A 19,012-nucleotide genomic window follows, 5' to 3' on the forward strand; every position below is an offset into this window, starting at 1 on the left:
CTTGCACTCGTGAGTAACTTAGGACATACTATGATAATCAAAAACAGAAATAGCTAAGAATCAGGATTGAAATAAACTGTTTAAATGGCCAGGCAAAAAGTTCAAAAAATTATTGACCCGCGACTTTGTATAATTTGCTCGCTGTCATTATAGAAAAGATGTGTCGATCGTCAGCCTTACCAACATTGGCTAACGCTGATGTGGTACCACGAGATGTTCCGATTGGTGGAACCATAGACTTCACCTGCAGACTGGATTACAGACTAGCTCCTAGTGCAGGAACAACAACCAGGGTGGTCTCGACTACTTGCCAAGCGGATGGTTCCTTCACTGCTATCACAAGCACATGTGTTTGTAAGTGGTTTGTTTCTGTTAAGAATTCACTTTGTTGAATTGCAGTTATAAATTTTATGTTTCGAACAAGTTAATGGAACAGTGTTATTTTTACTATTGTAGCCATCAGTAGTTTAAGTCTAGTCTAGCTTGATCCAGCGATTGAAATAAAACTTTAGTTTTCTAGCTCGCAAAACATAAAAGTTAAAAATAATTTTTGCATGGTTTAATATCAGTGATAAGAGCAATATATATATACATTACTCTATAATTCTTTATAGCTCTATGCTAATTTTACCATGCACGTGTCATATAAACACAAAAGCTACTAAACCATGGAAAAAAAACACACAAGAAAGAACAATTCCTAAAAATTTTAATGACTCTGGTATGTAAAAGGGTTTCTTGTTTTGGCAGTCACGAGACCAGAAAGCTGCCGAGATTATTACACGAGAGACAACCTGTTTGCTGCCGCAACTGTAGGAAGCTGCATTGAAATAGTTATTGATCCCCAAGGGCCAGGAATTGGTGATCCAAGCAATCCCGACCCTTTCACGGTTCAGTGTTGCAAGACATCAGCCACTGATTACTGCAGTCAGGTAAACTTACGTATTAAAGAAGGATTTTGTTTTAATAAAACAGGCGAGTTCAATAATCTACACGACATTTTAGTAAATTTTATCAGAAGGTATGGCCATTTCTCTATCATTAGCGATTGTTTTTTATGTTTAAGGTGATCGGATTGCCAGGATGTTTTGAGATTGAAAACTAACAAAACTTGATTGTGGTTAAAACACCTCAAAGAAAACTACGTGATGAAATGACGTCACTAGTTGATATCAGATATTTCATTCAAGCTGAAGCGTTACACGTTTCTATTCTGTCTGACTCTTTGCAGTTATAAATGTCATAATCACATTTTTACTTGATCTGAGTGTTTTAGCCATGACCAAGTTTGGTCGATTTTATTCTTCAAACATCCTGGCAGTTAGATTATACTAAACATCAGAAACCAACACAAATGAAAAATAATACTGATACTTTCATATGAAGTCTAGTAAAACTTTGTAAGTTCATCTTTGTACAGCTACATTTCATTCTATGCAAGTGACATTTGACACTCTGCAAAGATTTAATCTATAGCTTTTAGTTAGTCGATGAATAAAACTTGTCCATGATATTATAGTTCTATATGATAGCATTTTCTAACTGTATGATTAGATGTTGTCTATGATTGCTTAGCTCTATGGAACAAAATTGGTCCGCTGTGCCTTTGGAGTTCTCTATCAGTTTTAGCTCTATGTAGCATATGGTTTCTGTTGGGTAATTAAAAGCTGTCTAACGTTGGTTAACTTTATGTGCCATCAAACCTCTGCTGTATGAGTGATACATGTAGTTGTTTTTAGTTGTTTAGCTTTATGTCACCTTGTGTTTTCTCTATATGGTTGGAAGTTGTCTTCTATTGTTTAGGTCTATATGACATACTTCTGTTGTAAATTTGCATATGTCTATCAATTTTAGCTGTGTGTGCTTTATTTTTTCAAAAATAAATAGTGACTTTGGAAAATCTTAAGCATTGCACAACAAGGTAGAAGGTTTATCCAAATTTCTACTATAAATAGACCCGTGTTCAAAACCAAGGGTGGATGTTGAGAAAAAATAATACATTGCACCGGAATTGAACTTGGGCATTCAGCTTACCAGCCAGGTGTGCTACCATCTGTACCATTTCACCGCCTTACTGCTCTTGAGAATAATTTTGCATTTACTTATCACACTTGCTGATCTCTCACAGCGCACCAGAATGCCAGAATACTAGTTACTAATAAACTGAAGTAGGTAAATGATTCACTTAATACGGTGGCAATTGGAGCCACAACTTGAATGCAACAATGTTTCCTCAAATGTAGGTGCTACCAAACAGCGGTGGAGGCCTCACTTCTACAGGTGCTGCTTGCGTAGCCGGTGTGACACCCGCTATGTCTATTGGCAATGCCGGTCTTGTTGATACGTTGTTTGACGGTATCATAAGTAGTCTCTGTGAAGCTCCTACACCTGTGACCTACCCTATCACCAATGAACAAATTGTTTCCATGATTGAGGGCACATCTGGCACGTGTTCACAGCAGGTGGGGCATCATTTTGACCACGAGATAAGAATTTTAGATTATGCATTCATCTTTTAAAATTTGTTTTTTGTTATAATTTTTTCTAAGAATTAAGTTTTTAAAGTAAGTATCAGCTTTCACGTTTACAAATTAGATTATGCTTCACATTTATGTTTAAACATGTTTCTGTTAAAACAAAGCTAATTTGAAACCAAATTGACATAGTGGTGCTAAACCTTGCATTGCCTATGAAATTTTGCATGAAATGATCAATATACTTTGATTAAATCAAAAACCTTGCTAATCAGCTTTATATTGCTAAACAAAGTAATACCTTTTGTGCCATACAAGGGTTCAGTGAGAATTTTAATAAAATGATGATTATGCCATGCATCAGACTATCTAAGGTAAACTGGGAGACTACCTTATAAAGTAATGTGTGAGACTACCTTATAAAGGAAATGTGTGAGACTATCTTATAAGGTAATGGGTGAGACTATTTTATAAGGTAGTGTCAGACTTTCTTATAAGATAATGCGTGAGACTACCTTATAAGGTAATGTGTGAGACTACCTGATAAGGTAATGTGTGAGACTACCATATAAGGCTGTACTATCTTTAGTGCTAAACTGACTACCTCTATCATACTATTTATCATATTTTTTATTAAAAGTGCTGACTATGCCATTTCTTTTTTTGCTGCAGACAAGTATAACATGCACTGCTGCTGCCGACTCATTATCTTTGGCGCTTCGAGTAAATGGAGAGGCAAGTGGACAGCTCTATGGAACGGCAATATTTGCTAGAACAGCTCAAATTAATTTAAACAACTTTGTCTATGCTACCGGCAACTGTGACTGTGCCTTGACCGGGACTCCTCGGTCTAATAGTGCTGGTGGTGCCTGCTCGTCTGGGTAAGTGTAAACCCTAAGATTGAAAACTTGCAAGTTTGGCTCTGTTGCTGTAAACTTTAAGGCTTCAGTGCATGTCTCTGGTATATACTTTGGCTTACAGATAACTTTCGGTTACTCATAATTAGGAAAATTTGAAATATACCATTGACCTTTTGGCTTTCATTTATCACATTGTTTATAAACATACACTTTGTAATTCAGTATTCTAAATAAAATATATAGTATAACACGTTACAATATAATATAACATTCTATAATATTATATGATATAATAGAGTATATTGTGATATATAATATTACATATTATATATAATGTGTTAATTATGTTTATAACATTATAATTTAAACAATATTATCATATGTATTATTAGATTATATTATTATATAATAATATAATATACATTAGTATATATATTATTATATGTATTATATATTATTATATGCAATACAATAATATGTTAATAACAGTTATATACATAGATATTATATAACACAATATGACATACTATTAGATAATATTACATTCTAATAATATAATTAGTTTTTAAAGGTTATAGGAGTTGAATAAAAAGCTAAATAACTATACCGCATTTAAATATATTGGCTATTTCTTTACAGATGCGCATGCACAACGGTTGGGGCAGCTACTCCCGCTGCAGACACTATTACCAAGTACCTCACCTCTGGTAGTCCTCGCTATGTGACTAACTACCACATCACATCGCACAATAGTCAACCTACTGCCCCAGCAGGAGCATTCACTATCACTGTTGGAGGAATACGATGCTGTGAGAAGTTCTAAAAAAAACAAAATTAAGTTATTGATGAATACAATTAGATTTTAGAGTCTATCTATGCCTATGTTAAAGCATGTACTTAGTTCATCACTGAGGAACGCATGATTTGGTTGCAACAATTTGTCTAGTCACAGAACTACTTGCTTCACTTCTGAAAAATTCTCGCAAGGATAATGAGCTTCGATTTAACAGATATACGTGTAGTCATGACTTAACAGATATACGTGCAGTCATGACTTAACAGATATACGTGTAGTCATGACTTAACAGATATACGTGTAGTCATGACTTAACAGATATACGTGTAGTCATGACTTAACAGATATACGTGTAGTCATGACTTAACAGATATACGTGTAGTCATGACTTAACAGATATACGTGTAGTCATGACTTTGAAATAAGTGAAAACATACTTAAGAGTTTAAAGAAAGAAATCTAGCAAGTCTCCCATCTGTGAGTAAACATATTGTGAAACCATTGATGAATAAGTCTACCTCATGAGCTAAGTTATTTGTACTTTGAAGTCTAGTCAAATTATAAATTTTCCATATAAGTTAATGAATTGTATCTTATAGGGTAGTGTCACACTTCCTTATAAGGTATAATAGCGGACTACCTTATATGGTGATGTGTCAGACTACCTTATTATCCTCAGTGCTGAACTGACTACCACTGTTGTACTATTTATTTTATCAAAATAATATATTTCAAATGTATTAGTTTTAATAATTTTCTAAGCAAACTCAATTTTTTATGTAGCGTTTGATCAATATATTAATAAAATGCTTCAATAAATTATAAATGATTGGTTTTCTTGCAATCTACAAATAGAGGTATCAATAGTCTACAATAGAGGTAGCACAATATTTATTCATGTTTATATCACTAAATATCAACTATTTAAACAACAAACTACTTTGATATTAGCCAAATACAGTTATTAATTGTTACGATGGCATCGCTTTCAAAGCTTTAAAGAAAATACCATAAAGCTTTGGAGTTAGAAAACAGAGTCTGGTATGCCATAACAATGGCTGCTATTACACCGTATGGTGTACTTGAAGAATAGCCTTGTTGTTCATCAAAACTTTTGTGTTCTCACTGTAATGTTCTTTGTTCCAGTACTGAGTTTACAATGATGAATTGGTAAGAGGCATCCCAAGTATTATATATATGTATAGAGATCTGTTATAGCAAAAGTATTATTCTTGAATTATACATTAAGGAAGTAAAAGTAATCTGTAATTATTTCATAAATAACCAGCTATGTATAATACTATAATGTTTATAAGACAATCACGATGTAATGCACTGATTGTCCATTGTAATGCCCCAACAAAAACGCTTTAAAATTTTAAGGCCAGATTTTAAACCATCTTACGAACAAATCTGAAGACAATGGATCGAGCTTTAAACTTAGTAACTGAGTCACAATGTAGTTCTGGTGATTGTGACAATCGATCTTTTTAGGTAAACAGTCACTGAAACCATAGTAACCACGACAGCAACAACAAAACAATGAATAGTGTTTGATGTAATCGAGTCATTATTAGAACTATTTTGTGGACAATTTTCTACTCATCACTTTCTATTATAGTTTTGCAAAGATTAAAGAATGCTAAAGTGATGGTCAAACATGAGTGGAGTTTAACTAAAAAGTGGCCCTTCACCCATCTCGTCTGTCTCTCAAAGTGTGTCATTGTCTATTGTCTTTCCAGCTGTAGAGATAAAGTTTTAGCAACGAAAAATTCCCTTCACACTGAATTTGAACCCGTGACATCCAAATCATAAGTCTACTAACAAGCGTGCCTAACCACAAGGCTAAGCCATTTTATTACACCGATTGCTCTTACCGTATACTCTGCATACTTTTATAACCTCTCCTAAATTATTAACTAATACAGCGCTCCTTTGGGTTATGACGCCACCGTTATAAAATTATTTTCTCCTTTCCGAACTGAATTATAAACTTTTAATTTTCTCCATACAAAGACAGAATATCTTTATCTGCTTAACAGTACCAAAAACTTAACGCGTTATTAAAAAACTGTAACCAACAAAAAATGATGACAAGTGCCATTTTGGCAGAGACAGTCAATTTATTGGTGGATGTTAAATAAAAATGCACCGAGTTTTACTTCTGCTGGTATGATGATATAATACATCAGCTCCTAAACTTATGCAAATGACTTCATGGTTATATACAACCCTTTATATCACAAATCAAGTAACTCTACTTATATCTCTAAATAAACATCAATAAATGTTTATTTTCAATATATGTATTACCTGAACAATACAACATAGTTTTTTCCATCAATTTCTGGTAAAGAGTACATAATCAAAAGTAAGTATACTTAAGCTAATTGCTAAACTATGTCACTATGACCTATTTGCTATAAAGATCAATATATAAATACTAGCAGACAATAAAACTCTAAAAAACAAACATGATTAGTATTTTGATAATTCGATTAAAATGTGATTTGAAATTTTATGCCAGATTTAGCCTCACCAGCGTTACTGTCCGCTCTCACGGCTTTTTGATTTTTTTGACTGCATCCATCCGGATCAACTGATTTGTAGAAGTTTTTGAAAAAAACACTAGCCGTAAAATGAGATTGAACATCAGGCCTTTCAGCAACTTTGGAAACTCATCGAAATTCTCTCATATGTTATTTCTCGCACCACTTTCACTTTTGGTACGTTCACTTTAACTTTCTACCGTCAGTTTCCACACTTTCAGTTTTCATAATTGTCATCCCGTGCTGAGAGTGTGATCGCAATGTTTAGCAATGCTTATTTGTGTGAACTGGTGCCTTTGAAGATATGATTGTGTAAAAAAGGGCTGTGATCTCAGTTCCTAGACGAGCACCTACATTTGTATAACATTCCATTGTTGAACACTTTCTCAGATAATCCTGATGTTGTTTCCATATTGTATATTCTGATATATTTATCTTTTCTTGGAAATCTTGTTTTTTTCTGGCATAGTGTGCCGTCTTGGCTCCTCGAAATCATCTGGTAGTCTAAAATGCTTGCTCACCTTTGTATTTGAAGCTCTGCACGTATCCAGTAAAATCAGCATATGGTAAGATATATGTTCTGATCCTTTATTAATCTTAATACATAGTGCTGTCTATCGTATTAATAGAATTTACATGTAAATTGACAGAACAGATAGAATTATAACAAATTCCATAGCTAGATCAAAATAAGTAAGTTAGTTTCTACTTACAAAATTTACTGGTCCTTTTAGAGTTCGATCTAATTAAGAAAACTGACCAACAGCTACTGACTTAGGCTTGATACATGTACTTTAAAACTGAACAATGTTCGTACGTTGCGCTTTTCTTCATGCTTTAGTATAGCGTTGCTTCACAAGTCTGCTTGAGTCGCTGCACACAATGAAGTCCTTATCCACTGAGAATTCTCGCTAGCCTCCAACTCAATCGTGTTGCTAGGTGATGATAACTCAGTCAATTGTAGATATTACTTGTGATAGACGTAGTAACGATGATCGTATGTTTTGTAATAGATTACAGTGAACAAACTAAACAAAGTCCATGTTTGGCCTACTAAAAATTCCTCCCAATACAACCTTTGCTTTATACTGTACTAGTACCCTGGAAGTTCAGTGTGTCATGAGAGATCCTGTCTAGTCATTATGTCCACAATTATTCTATGATACTACAAGGTGGGTGAGTGGTGCAGATGAAAATGCGCTTTGCTGAGGATCTGAACATCCGGGTTAAATTCCCTTAATGCTGATTTCATTATTCCCTCAGAAATAATGAAATCAGCAAATGTACAGGAACACTATCAGAGCTTTGCCAGATGATCTTTTCATGTCTTCATTACAAGTACATGTACATGTAGGTGTAAGACTTGGCATTGCAATTGTCAATATATAGGTTTATCTAGCCTCGAGGATCCACACAATCCCCCAGCTTTTCCTCTATTATTAAATAAAAAGGCTTCGTCAGAAGTTGAAACAAATTACAGGGCTATTTGAAGCGTTCATGGAAACAGCTCGTATATGTGTCACAAACAGTACAGTAATAGATTTTTTATTATTATAGTATGCTGGGCAGTCACGTGCACCGTGAGAGATCATAATGAATAATCAATATGATAATCCCTTAGAATAATATGGTGAATGCATAGTGTAGTGATAACGTGCTTGCCTTTGAATCTGTTGCCCTTGGTTTGATTCCCATATGAGCCAATTCTTTTTTCCTAACGCTAGTAGCGTGGCTTTGGACAGACGGAAGGACACAACTCTTATTATAGTATAGATTTCTACGCGCTCCTTTTTTGAGATTTTATCTATGTATTGTATAATAAATTTTGATGTTATAAAGTTTACATACTATAAAGTGTGTAAAAAATAATTGTTGTAGGTTATGTATTATGAACACGATACGTTGTGGAAGTCAGCGTTGACTAGCCAATTGTAAGTGTTTCTGCATACAAGTTGTTCAATGCTGAATAGGTAATAGTTCTTGTGAACAACTTTAGCTGCCGTAAACAATGTGACTAGCGGTTTACAGCTCTCAGTCTGCCTCTTGAGTCACAAATCGATGTCAACACATCTATTGCTGACACGAAAAATAAGCAATATTATTCTAAAACACAAAAGCTTCTAAATGTTACTCGATTTATTCTATTATGATTACTAGATTGTAATGGATAGATTTTATTGCAAACAATATTTTATCAGTTATTTTTTGATGAGCTTCTAGAAATTTCAAGTCTGCCAGCATAGCTTTTTTGTGATAATTCACTGTTTTTATTATATTTATTCTCTTTGTGGTATATGTTTTTATGGTACGTTTACTTTGTTGCTATATAATCTTTATAATTAAATTCCCATCTGTCATTATCCCTGTCTGCTAATCTGTGTAAACATTATGCATTGTAAATCATTGTAATTGTGCATTGCTAGGTACATATATATGGCAACTAGAGGATAGTAGACTAGACCACAACATCAAAGGGTCAATCTTAAAAACTGCAAGATCTTATAGCCCTACCACTAAGAAATGCGAACTCTGTATATGGGAGAAGTATTACATAATATGCAAGCTTCAATTAGCCACCTAAAATAAGCTCAACGAAATGCTATCCAGTTGCCGTCATGCCAGTAAATACCTGCTAAGAAACAGTATTACTTAAGACTCTAGCTTTTAGCTTTTATACAACATTACTTCTAGTGGAATGTTTATTTGTAACATTTTATCTGAAGAGTGCAAGCCTAACGCACGAAACTTTAAGTAATAAAATGTTTTAACAAAACTTGTAGTTTTTTAGTACACATAGTTTTATATCAGCTCTGTTTTTACTCAAAATACTGAGCACTCTTTTTACTAATGTGTATAGGTATAACTTTTATATATTATATGTATATATATCCTAAAACAGTACGCTATATATATACACTGTATATATATACTGTATATATATACTGTATATATATATAAAAAAAATTGTTTCCTCGCCCCGGATACCCCGTATGGGTGGTAAATCCTGCTCTAACTCGGGTCTCCTACCAGAGGAGACCCGAGTTAGAGTTCGAGGTTATATATATATATATATATAATATATATATATATAATATATATATATATATATATAATATATATATATATATATAATATATATATATATATATAATATATATATATTGTTTTTAACGTTTATAGACTTTGTTGCATAACCAGTTTGCTTAGGATATCTTCAAACGTTTGGTTTACGACTTGGGTTTTTTTTTCGTTGACTTACAAACCGTTTAAGATATGATCATCGAGGTGTTCTGTGTCCGTCTATGTCTAGTCATTGGACCTACTACTGCACCTGTTTTAGAATAACTGTAAACATTGATAAGTGAGTTGATGTGAACACCTGGTCATTCACAAGTCAGTAGAGTGTGATAAAGCTAAATATCGATATACGACTCTTTTCTCATTCCACAGAAGCACAGCAATGTTTTCCTACGGTACGTACAACAAATCTTTACTTTGAAATTTGCACTTTTACTGAACCGGTTACTGTACCACATCAATTGACTGACAAGTTGTGCTTAGAAGTTAAATTTATCAGAAAAGAAAATTTTATTACAAGAAAAACCATGTTCATCCATCCGTCTGTTGGAATAAATTGCATGCTTAGAAGTTAGAAAAACAATTGCTTACTGCGAGTTTGAACTTACAGACTTGGCTTAACAAACTGATACTTTTACACCTTGTGCCAATCAACTGTTTGCCATATCTATGAGTACTTGAGCAAATTTAACACCTGACTGAGTTGCAAGGGCACTTACAGAACGCAAAACAATACATGTATGTTGGGGCTTCAGCAGCAATATCCCGTTTATTCAAAAGTTACAAAAGTTATACAACAATTAAAGGTTATACAAAGGTCTACAGATGTTGGTTGTGCAATGGCTTCCCATAAATGTAAGTGATGCAGTATTTAGCTGAAATGGAATAGTTCCATTATAAAGAAGAAAATTTCACCAGATTTGATCAGAAAATATCAGTATTTTGCTATTATTTGTAATTGTTTTGATTATGTGATCTGACTGCCTGGATGTTCAAGATTAAAATCAACAACACTTGATTATGGTTAAAACACTCGGAAGGAAAATACGGGCAAAATAATGTTGCTAGTTGCTATTGTTGCTCTAACTGATATCGGATATTGTGTTCAAGTTGCAATGTTATGCGTCTCTATTCTGTTGATCTCTTTGCAACTATAGATGTCATAGTTGCTCTTTCAATAAGTCTGAGCATGTTAACCGCGATCAAGTTTCGTCAATTTTAATCTTGAAACATCCTGGCATTCAGACCGCCTAAAACATCAGAAATAATCACAAATTATAAAAAATATTGTTTTTTTTATGAAACCTCCTGAAATTTAGTGTACGTTCATCTTTAACTAGTTATTTAGTAAAAATGAAGGGAAAACCTAAACTTGTTCTGATTCTCATACAGTTTTCCTCGCCGCTGTCATGTTGGCTGTGACTCCTGTTTGGTGTGGGGAGCTTCCTGATGATGCACTCAAAACACATCTGCAGGCTTTCTTCAACAGCCTCGTACAAGCTGACCACGGCGGACAAGGAGCAATAAAGATGGTACGTCTTCATTATGACCTATTTTTATGTGTTTAAACAGTTTGTATGTATTTTAACTCAACGCTTTTGTAGTCGAATAATACACAATTCTAAGGATTTTGTTGAGCCTGCACATCTGAAATTTTGTCCCCATCAGTCATCATCCATCTATATACTGACTTGTAGTCAATAGTAGAACTTTAGCAAATAAATTGTCATTTTCAAATAAATCATTTTTAAAATTTTCAAATAAACTAAATTGTTATTTTCGATTAAATCATTTTAAAAAATTTTTAAATTTTTAAATAAACCAATTTTTCATAAAAAATTCATACCAAACCAGAAAACTAAATCAATGCTATCTTTTACTCTTTACCATTACTTACAGCAAATATTCTACTTTTCTAAGTATACTAAAATATTTGCTTTCAACCGTTTTTGTAATTATTTCTTTTTGAATTGAAAAAGAAGTTTACAACAATAGATTATTTGGAGATGTAATCTTAGCTCTTTTTTGCTTTAATTTTAGTTTTTGGTGCTTATTTATTTTAGTAACTTGTATTTGATTTTAAAAATCACAACCTTAGAAAAATTGGGCTAGCGTGTCTGTCCTGCAAGCGCTAGGTCAAGGTTCAATTCTTAGGAAAGGCAACTTGTGGTGGCACAGGTGGCATATTTTCTTAAAATGCACTCTACAAATTGGCATGTCTCCAGTCATTGAGGTTTCTTTGCCGTTGAACTTGACATGCTTAACCATGATTAGGGGGACTTCATGGTTTGTACAACTATGGATCTTAAATCTACACAGCTTCTGTTTGTGTTAAACAGAGCAACTGCTATATTCGATGTTTGAAGACTCGCTCAAGCGTAATGGCGAATGAAATTTTTAAAGAGCTACTCAAATCAAATTTTAAAAGATTTTATCAGAAAGTGTAGATATTTTTTTATCGTTTGAGAATTGGTTGTTGTGTAATGTTTCAATATTAAAATCAGCAAAACCTGATTCCATTTTAAGTGCTCAAAAGAAAAAGGGCCGGCCCCTTCTGCCCCAAATATGACATCAATAGACATGCATAATGTTTATAAATGACAACTGGTCTCAATAGCATCAGATACTTACATGTAGATGTTTACACAGATTTTAAAAGAAAAAAATGCACCAAAATCTAACAAACCTATTCTTAAATCATTATATTTTTATATAATTATATGTTTATTATATTTTTATATATACAATCAGCTAGATTTGAAGTATTAGTCTAACATTTATGAGCAAATACAAAAAGATGTGACAATACGTGATTGCAATTAAAAGGCTCAAACCAAGCAAAAGAGCAACTATTATGTCTATGGTTGCAAAGAGACCAACAAAATGAAGAAATTTGATGCTGCAACTTGAATGTAATAGCTGATATCAACTATCGCAACGATAGCAACTCGCGGTGCCATTTTCCACATACATGTATTTTCTTTTTGATTGTTGAACCGCAATCTAGTTTTGTTGATTCTAATCTTGAAACACTCTGATAGTCAGAACACTGTAACACTGCAACTTTGATGCAGTAGTTGAACTCATGATGAGGGACAAAAAAAGGAGAGAGAATATTGACGCCATTTTTGGAGATCTGATTACCAGGATGTTTAAAGATTAAAATCTAAAAAACTTGATCGAGATTAAAATGTTTAGATAAAGCAAAATGAGATTATGATGTTTATATATCTGCAAGGAGAGCAAGAGAATAGTGACGCGCATCGCTGCAACTTAAACACAATAGCTGATATCAATAATCAAAACAATAACAGCTAGTGACATCATTTTTCACTTATTTTTCTTCTGAGTTTTTTAACCTCATCAAGCTTTGTCAATTTTAATCTTTAAACACTCTGGCAGTCAACTCATCTAAAACAAACAAACAAAAACAATCTCAAATGATAAAATAATATCTATACTTTCTGATAAAATCTGTTAGACTTTGATATGAGTAACACTTTCAAACCAGTTGGATGGTGATATGAAGTACTAGACAAAACATTTTCTGCGCGAGAGGTTAAAAGTTCAAACCTTCACTACTCAGTTAATCTAACCCATGGGTTAGAGAACAGAAGCGTTGCTATGTTATTAATTAATAAACCTCATTAGTCTTTTTAAACAAATGTAACCTGTTTTTACTGTATATTTATTGATTAGCTGAGTGCATGGCATTGCAGGGGTAATAAAACAGCTTATAAAGTTATAGTGGCAGGTGATGTAGCTGCCATTGTTTAAGTTAGCTAGGTAGCCAATGACAAAATTAGAAAATTGGCTAATTTAACTATCTTAAGAACTTAAGCTAGTAACTTGAGCTAGTAACTTAAGCTAGTAAGCTAGTAACTTTGCTATAACCAGGGTTGTAAAGTCAACTCGTAATCGTTATGGGGGACGTTACGCACTAGCTTAATTATGATTCAAGCGTGTAAGTTTTAACCGATGTGCTGAATATGGCCCCAAATATTCTTTTGTATAGCAATGTAGCTGCTTGGCCTGGGCCCTAGGAAATAAAATGCCTGCCTGAAGATTTGGGTAATTTGAGTTCAAATTCAGTGCAAAGCTGATTTTTTGCTAAATTCTTATCGCTATTACAGGACATACGTACAACAAATGAAAAGCACTGTGACTTATATATATTAATTAATTAATTTATATACATATAGATTAACTCCCTTTTTAAAAATAGGATAATGTGAATTATAATATTTCTCAAGTAAATTTCAACTACTCACTTGACCAAAATATTTAACTTTACATTCAAAAGACCTCCTAGGCTTGTATCACAAGTTCAGCCTAAAAAGTATCTACTTTAGTAAAAATGCTATTAAAATGGCATCACATTGGCAAATGCAATTTTAACGATGTAACAACTCTATTTTCTATTTAGCCATAAACTGTCATGTTTATTATTGACAAGTTGTGAGCTTTTTATGCAATTCAATTGCACCTATAGTCAGTGTAAAAGATTTTGTGCAACTCTTTGCTTCTCCGTACTTGATGAACCAACCACTTTGAAATCACCAGGTTTTGGCAGCTACATGTACTTGCTTTATGCTATTTACCTGTTTCAAATAGCTACCTGTTTGTGCTATTCACCTGTTTAAAATTGCTACCTGCTTTAGATAATCACCTGTTTAGAATAGCTACTTGTTTGTGATAATCACCTGTTTAAAACAGTTACTTGCTTTAGATCGTCACCTGTTTAGAATAGCTACCTTGTTTTAATAGTCACCTGTTTTGAATAGCCACCTGTTTGTGCTAGTCTCCTGTTTAAAACAGCTACCTGCTTTAGATTGTCATCTGTTTAGAATAGCTACCTGGTTTTAATAGTCACATGTTTAAATTAGCTACCTGCTTGTGATAGTTACCTCTAAAAAATAACTTTTTATAAAATATAACATGTTATAATTTAAGGCTTCCAACAATGTAGAATTATATGTATTTCTTCTTCAAGTGCTCCTCTTGCTGTCTTTAGGAAGAGATGTCGTTGGCCTTTATCTTGGTAGCTCCACTCCTCCGTCTCGGACAAGGCTGGTCCTTTCTTCACTGGCTGATCTTTTTCGTCAGCCGGCTTGCCTGAGTTTATAGCCTGTTTTCTAACACATAAGTACAACCAAGCCACTTACGATCAAGGCTACATACTAAGCTTTCTGTAAATGAAGCACCACTTGAACAAAAAATTAGTCTCTATATTTGAAGTACTTTCCATCATTTGATGCCCGAAATTTCATGAAACGTTACAGTTTTGTAAACAGGGTAAAGAATGTTGACAAAGTTATTTTCACCATTCTGAGTGTTGCGTATCTTCCCGTACCAGAAGAACTTAGACACAGTAATATCTTTATTGATAGCTTCAAATTGTGTCTTTTTTTCCTGCTACAGGCTCAACTCTTTGGACGTAACATTCAAGTACACGAGTTCAGAGTTCAAAATTTGCCAATTGTCCAGAAATCTCAAGCCGAAGTGTCTGTCAAAGACATAGAGAGTGGTAAATCTGTTACTAAGGTGTCGACAGGATCAAATGTAAGTACTGATTAATATAATCAGATGGTCCTAATGGAATTTTCCGGACTTCCAAACCCCCAAAGTTATGTGTAGGTAAATAAAAGGAAAAACCAAATCTAAATTGGTATAAGAAAATTTTATAAAAGGACGGCTCATTAAATTCAGTTGATCTTTTTTATCAATCTTCGCCGCTTTTGTGAAAGCAGCTGTTACCTGGCAATTATAGACATCTAACCTGCAAACAGCAAATTGAGTTTGATTTGCAAGAAAGTCACTGCTGGTGAGAAAAAAAGCATCGTTTTCTTTGTAAAATCAAAAATACAGATTAGTGTTCAGCCTAGATTTGGATTAGAAAATAGTGAGATCACCAGGTTTCGCAGTGACATATACTTGTTTTATGCTGTTCACTTGTTTAGATTAGCTACCTGCTTGTGCTAGTCAGCTGTTTTGAATAACTACCTGCTTGTTATAGTCACTTGTTTTGAATAGCTACCCGCTTGTGATTATCACCTCCTTAGAATAGCTACCTGCTTGTGATAATCAACTGCTTAGAATAGCTACCTGCTTGTGATTGTCATCTCTTATGAATAGCTACTTCTTCCCGATAGCCTATTAGTTAAAATGCTAACCTGTATATGGTGCCAACATTTTGAGTTGGTCATCTAATTGTGATAAGCACCTGGTTGTGGTAGTCATTGTTAATTGTAATCACCTGTTGGTTGTAGCCACCATATAGTGATAGTTACTAGTTTAGAATAACCACTTGTCAGCGATAGTCCCTTTACACAACATTCCACTATTTGAAATAACTATCTGGTTGTCATAGCCACCATATTGTAATAGACAGTTGTTAGGAATAACCACTTGTCAGAGATAGCCATATTGTGCAAAAGTCAGCTGTTTAAAGCACCTACCTGTTTATTATAGGAGCGTTGTGAGTTGACCATCTGCTTATGACAGGCGCCTGCTTGTAGTTGTTATTTATTTAAACTTTCTCATTAAATTAGTATGAAGTTATTTTTCCAAAACAAATGTGAAAATGCTTTTGATGGGGCTGTTATTCATATATTATAGATGTTCTGGCAGACAAAACGAAAAAACAGTTCCTTTGAAGGAAGTGGCCAGTAAATTTAATCAAATCAATTATTGATGAGGAGATAATTACAAACTGTTCTTATATATTCTAGTCTGATCAAACTCTTCATTTTATCCTTCTTTTATTGTTGTTTCCTCTTTCAATTATTGAAAGTGTTTATTAGTTAATAGTTATTTTATCAATTACTAGTGAGCCACTAGTGAGTCACTAGTGAGTCACTAGTGAGTCACTAGTGAGTCACTAGAGAGTCACTAATGAGTCACTAATGAGTCACTAGTGAGTCACTAATGAGTCACTAATGAGTCACTAATGAGTCACTAATGAGTCACTAATGAGTCACTAATGAGTCACTAATGAGTCACCAATGAGTCACTAATGAGTCACTAATGAGTCACCAATGAGTCACTAATGAGTCACTAATGAGTCACTAATGAGTTAAACTGATGAAATTGAAAGGAGAAAAATCATTCTGATTTTTAGATGAGCTCAGAGAATTGAAAATTTATTTATATATCTTTAGGATCGCGCCGCTGTGGCGTCAGCTGGTACAGAAGCAGCATTTGAATTGTTCAAGTTACTTGAGAAGGATGGACTTGTTCAGCAAAGTCAATTTATCAGAAACAGTCAAATTCGTAAGTTTCCTCTGGAAATAAATTTCGGTTCGGTGAAAAATAAATAAAAGTCGGTGTGTGCAAACAGTATATTAAGCAACTCTAATATAAAATTCAAAAATTTTTTTTACTTGGCGTCTACAAATATTTTTGCACCTGAAATGCTAAAGTTGCCGCAACCTAAAGTTTGTATACTAGTATGAAGGACGGTACCTTGACTCAGTTTACACCCAAGTCAAGACAGATTAGCTCGAGCTCAACTCGGTTTGGTGCAACTCGGGACAGTCTGGGTCAGCACGATCCGGGTCGTAAATAATGAGGCAGAACCTCCTAGCAAAGATTCATATAAAAGGCACAGGCAAGATGAAAAGAATAGAGCTTAATTACGCTTTCCAGTGAACTGCTGAATGTCTTATTTTATATGACCACATTTTATATCTTGGCAAAGTCTATCAAAATTTATTAAAGCTGTTTAGTATTTCAAGCTTATTCCAAGATTTAACAGAGTACACAACTCCTGTTTACATTTGACACGCTAGATTTTGATGCTGCCTCCAAATCATCCTTGTTCTCTTATAAGTTTTGTAAAAATTGATATAAATTGATTGTTCATTATTATGAAAACAATATTAATATTATTCTCATAATATTACATAATTATTCTATCTCATTTCTGTCAGAGCTATGTGATGATCAGATGAGAATGAAAAGCTGCCAGTATTATCAGTCAAGAGGGATGTGCAAAGACTCTACCTGGACAGAGTACCTAAAAACCAATTGCTTCTACACCTGCTAGTACGTGTCATTCAAAACTTCTATTACCTGCTCACCTTTGTCAGTCTAAACTACATTTTTGTTTTTTTTGTCGAAATGTCATTTCATAGCTTTTTTATTTGTGGTTCTCAATATAGGCCTGCTCGCAAGTATTATTATCACTTAGAGGAACCTGTTTGTCGTTGTCATTCAAAGCCATTATCGCTTTTTTGAATTTCCAAGTGTCATTTAAAACCAGTTATAGATACTAGCTAGCGGAATGCCCGGCGTTGCCCAGATAATAGAATAATGACTTAATAAGTTTGAGCAACTAACCTGGAAAGCTAAATCTTTACTAAATTCTTCACTAAAACAACACTCGTGTTTTTGGGCCAGCTAAACAATCATTACACGCAATGGTCAACAGTGTTAGCAAGCATTTTAAGCGTGAGTATTTTAACTAATGTAACAAATATCTGCCCACTGAATAACAAGAAGACAAACATTGAAATTCACATATACAAATATGTGTCATTTAAAACTTTTTAAAGGGAATCGTCAGTACCTCTTTTATTTATTCTATATAGTTTCAAGTCTGTTGTATTTGATTATACACGCCAAAAAAATTGTATTTCAGCATTTCGCAGTGGTTAGATAAATCCTTTCCGCAAGCTGGCAAATCCCTTCTAGACGTCAACATATAGAGTTACCATATTAGGCCAAGTAAACTTATTGTTGAAAATCACCAATGAACCAAGTTTTTTTCTTTTTGTTTTAGCAACTGTGGAAAAGGCTGGAACTAAAGATGAATGCAGTGTTAATGATAGAAATATATCTCTTGAAATAAAACACAGATATTCATACCTTCTCAAGTATAGTTTTATTGGAAGAGTGCCTCAGGGGTTTCCCATTGTATTCCTCAAATTTTGTTGTCATATTTGCCTTCCCTAGCTCATGAGCAAGTTAGGAACAGAGACGAGGTTTGATCCACTGAACCGTTGCCCAGCAGCTCAAAAGGGTAAATGCTACAGCGTAGCTGCTCTGTTATTTGGGTTTAGTTACTCAATACTGCTATTAGTGGTTGACCGAGTAAGTCTTACAATCAACTTAATGTTCAACCATGTTCAACCATGGAACTGAAAAAATGCACATTTCACTTCATTGTGTCTTATGGAGTAGCTAGACAGTTGTAAAACTCTATCACTCCTACAATAACTACAACTGTTATGACTGAAATTACTACTTGCGGTA

The 19,012-nt window shown here is 33.8% G+C and overlaps 1 protein-coding gene across 1 annotated transcript; it reads left to right on the forward strand.

Annotated features, from left to right (window-relative positions):
- The first annotated feature begins 10,135 nt into the window (after positions 1-10,135).
- Positions 10,136-18,623, forward strand: LOC137398930 (uncharacterized). The gene is made up of 6 exons (XM_068085093.1): positions 10,136-10,152; positions 11,150-11,289; positions 15,179-15,319; positions 16,918-17,029; positions 17,689-17,803; positions 18,540-18,623. The coding sequence occupies exons 1-6, from the start codon at positions 10,140-10,142 to the stop codon at positions 18,562-18,564; spliced, it is 546 nt and encodes a 181-aa protein (XP_067941194.1). The 5' UTR covers positions 10,136-10,139; the 3' UTR covers positions 18,565-18,623.
- Positions 18,624-19,012: the final 389 nt, after the last annotated feature.

This window comes from Watersipora subatra, chromosome 6, assembly GCF_963576615.1.
Source record: "Watersipora subatra chromosome 6, tzWatSuba1.1, whole genome shotgun sequence".
Lineage (NCBI taxonomy): Eukaryota > Metazoa > Bryozoa > Gymnolaemata > Cheilostomatida > Watersiporidae > Watersipora > Watersipora subatra.

What these genes read in the sequence shown, in the direction of transcription:
- LOC137398930 (XM_068085093.1), top strand. An exon ending in GACAAGGAGCAATAAAGATG is followed by an intron (nt 11,290 to 15,178) that starts GTACGTCTTCAT and finishes TTCCTGCTACAG; the next exon opens with GCTCAACTCTTTGGACGTAA. An exon ending in TATCAGAAACAGTCAAATTC is followed by an intron (nt 17,030 to 17,688) that starts GTAAGTTTCCTC and finishes CATTTCTGTCAG; the next exon opens with AGCTATGTGATGATCAGATG.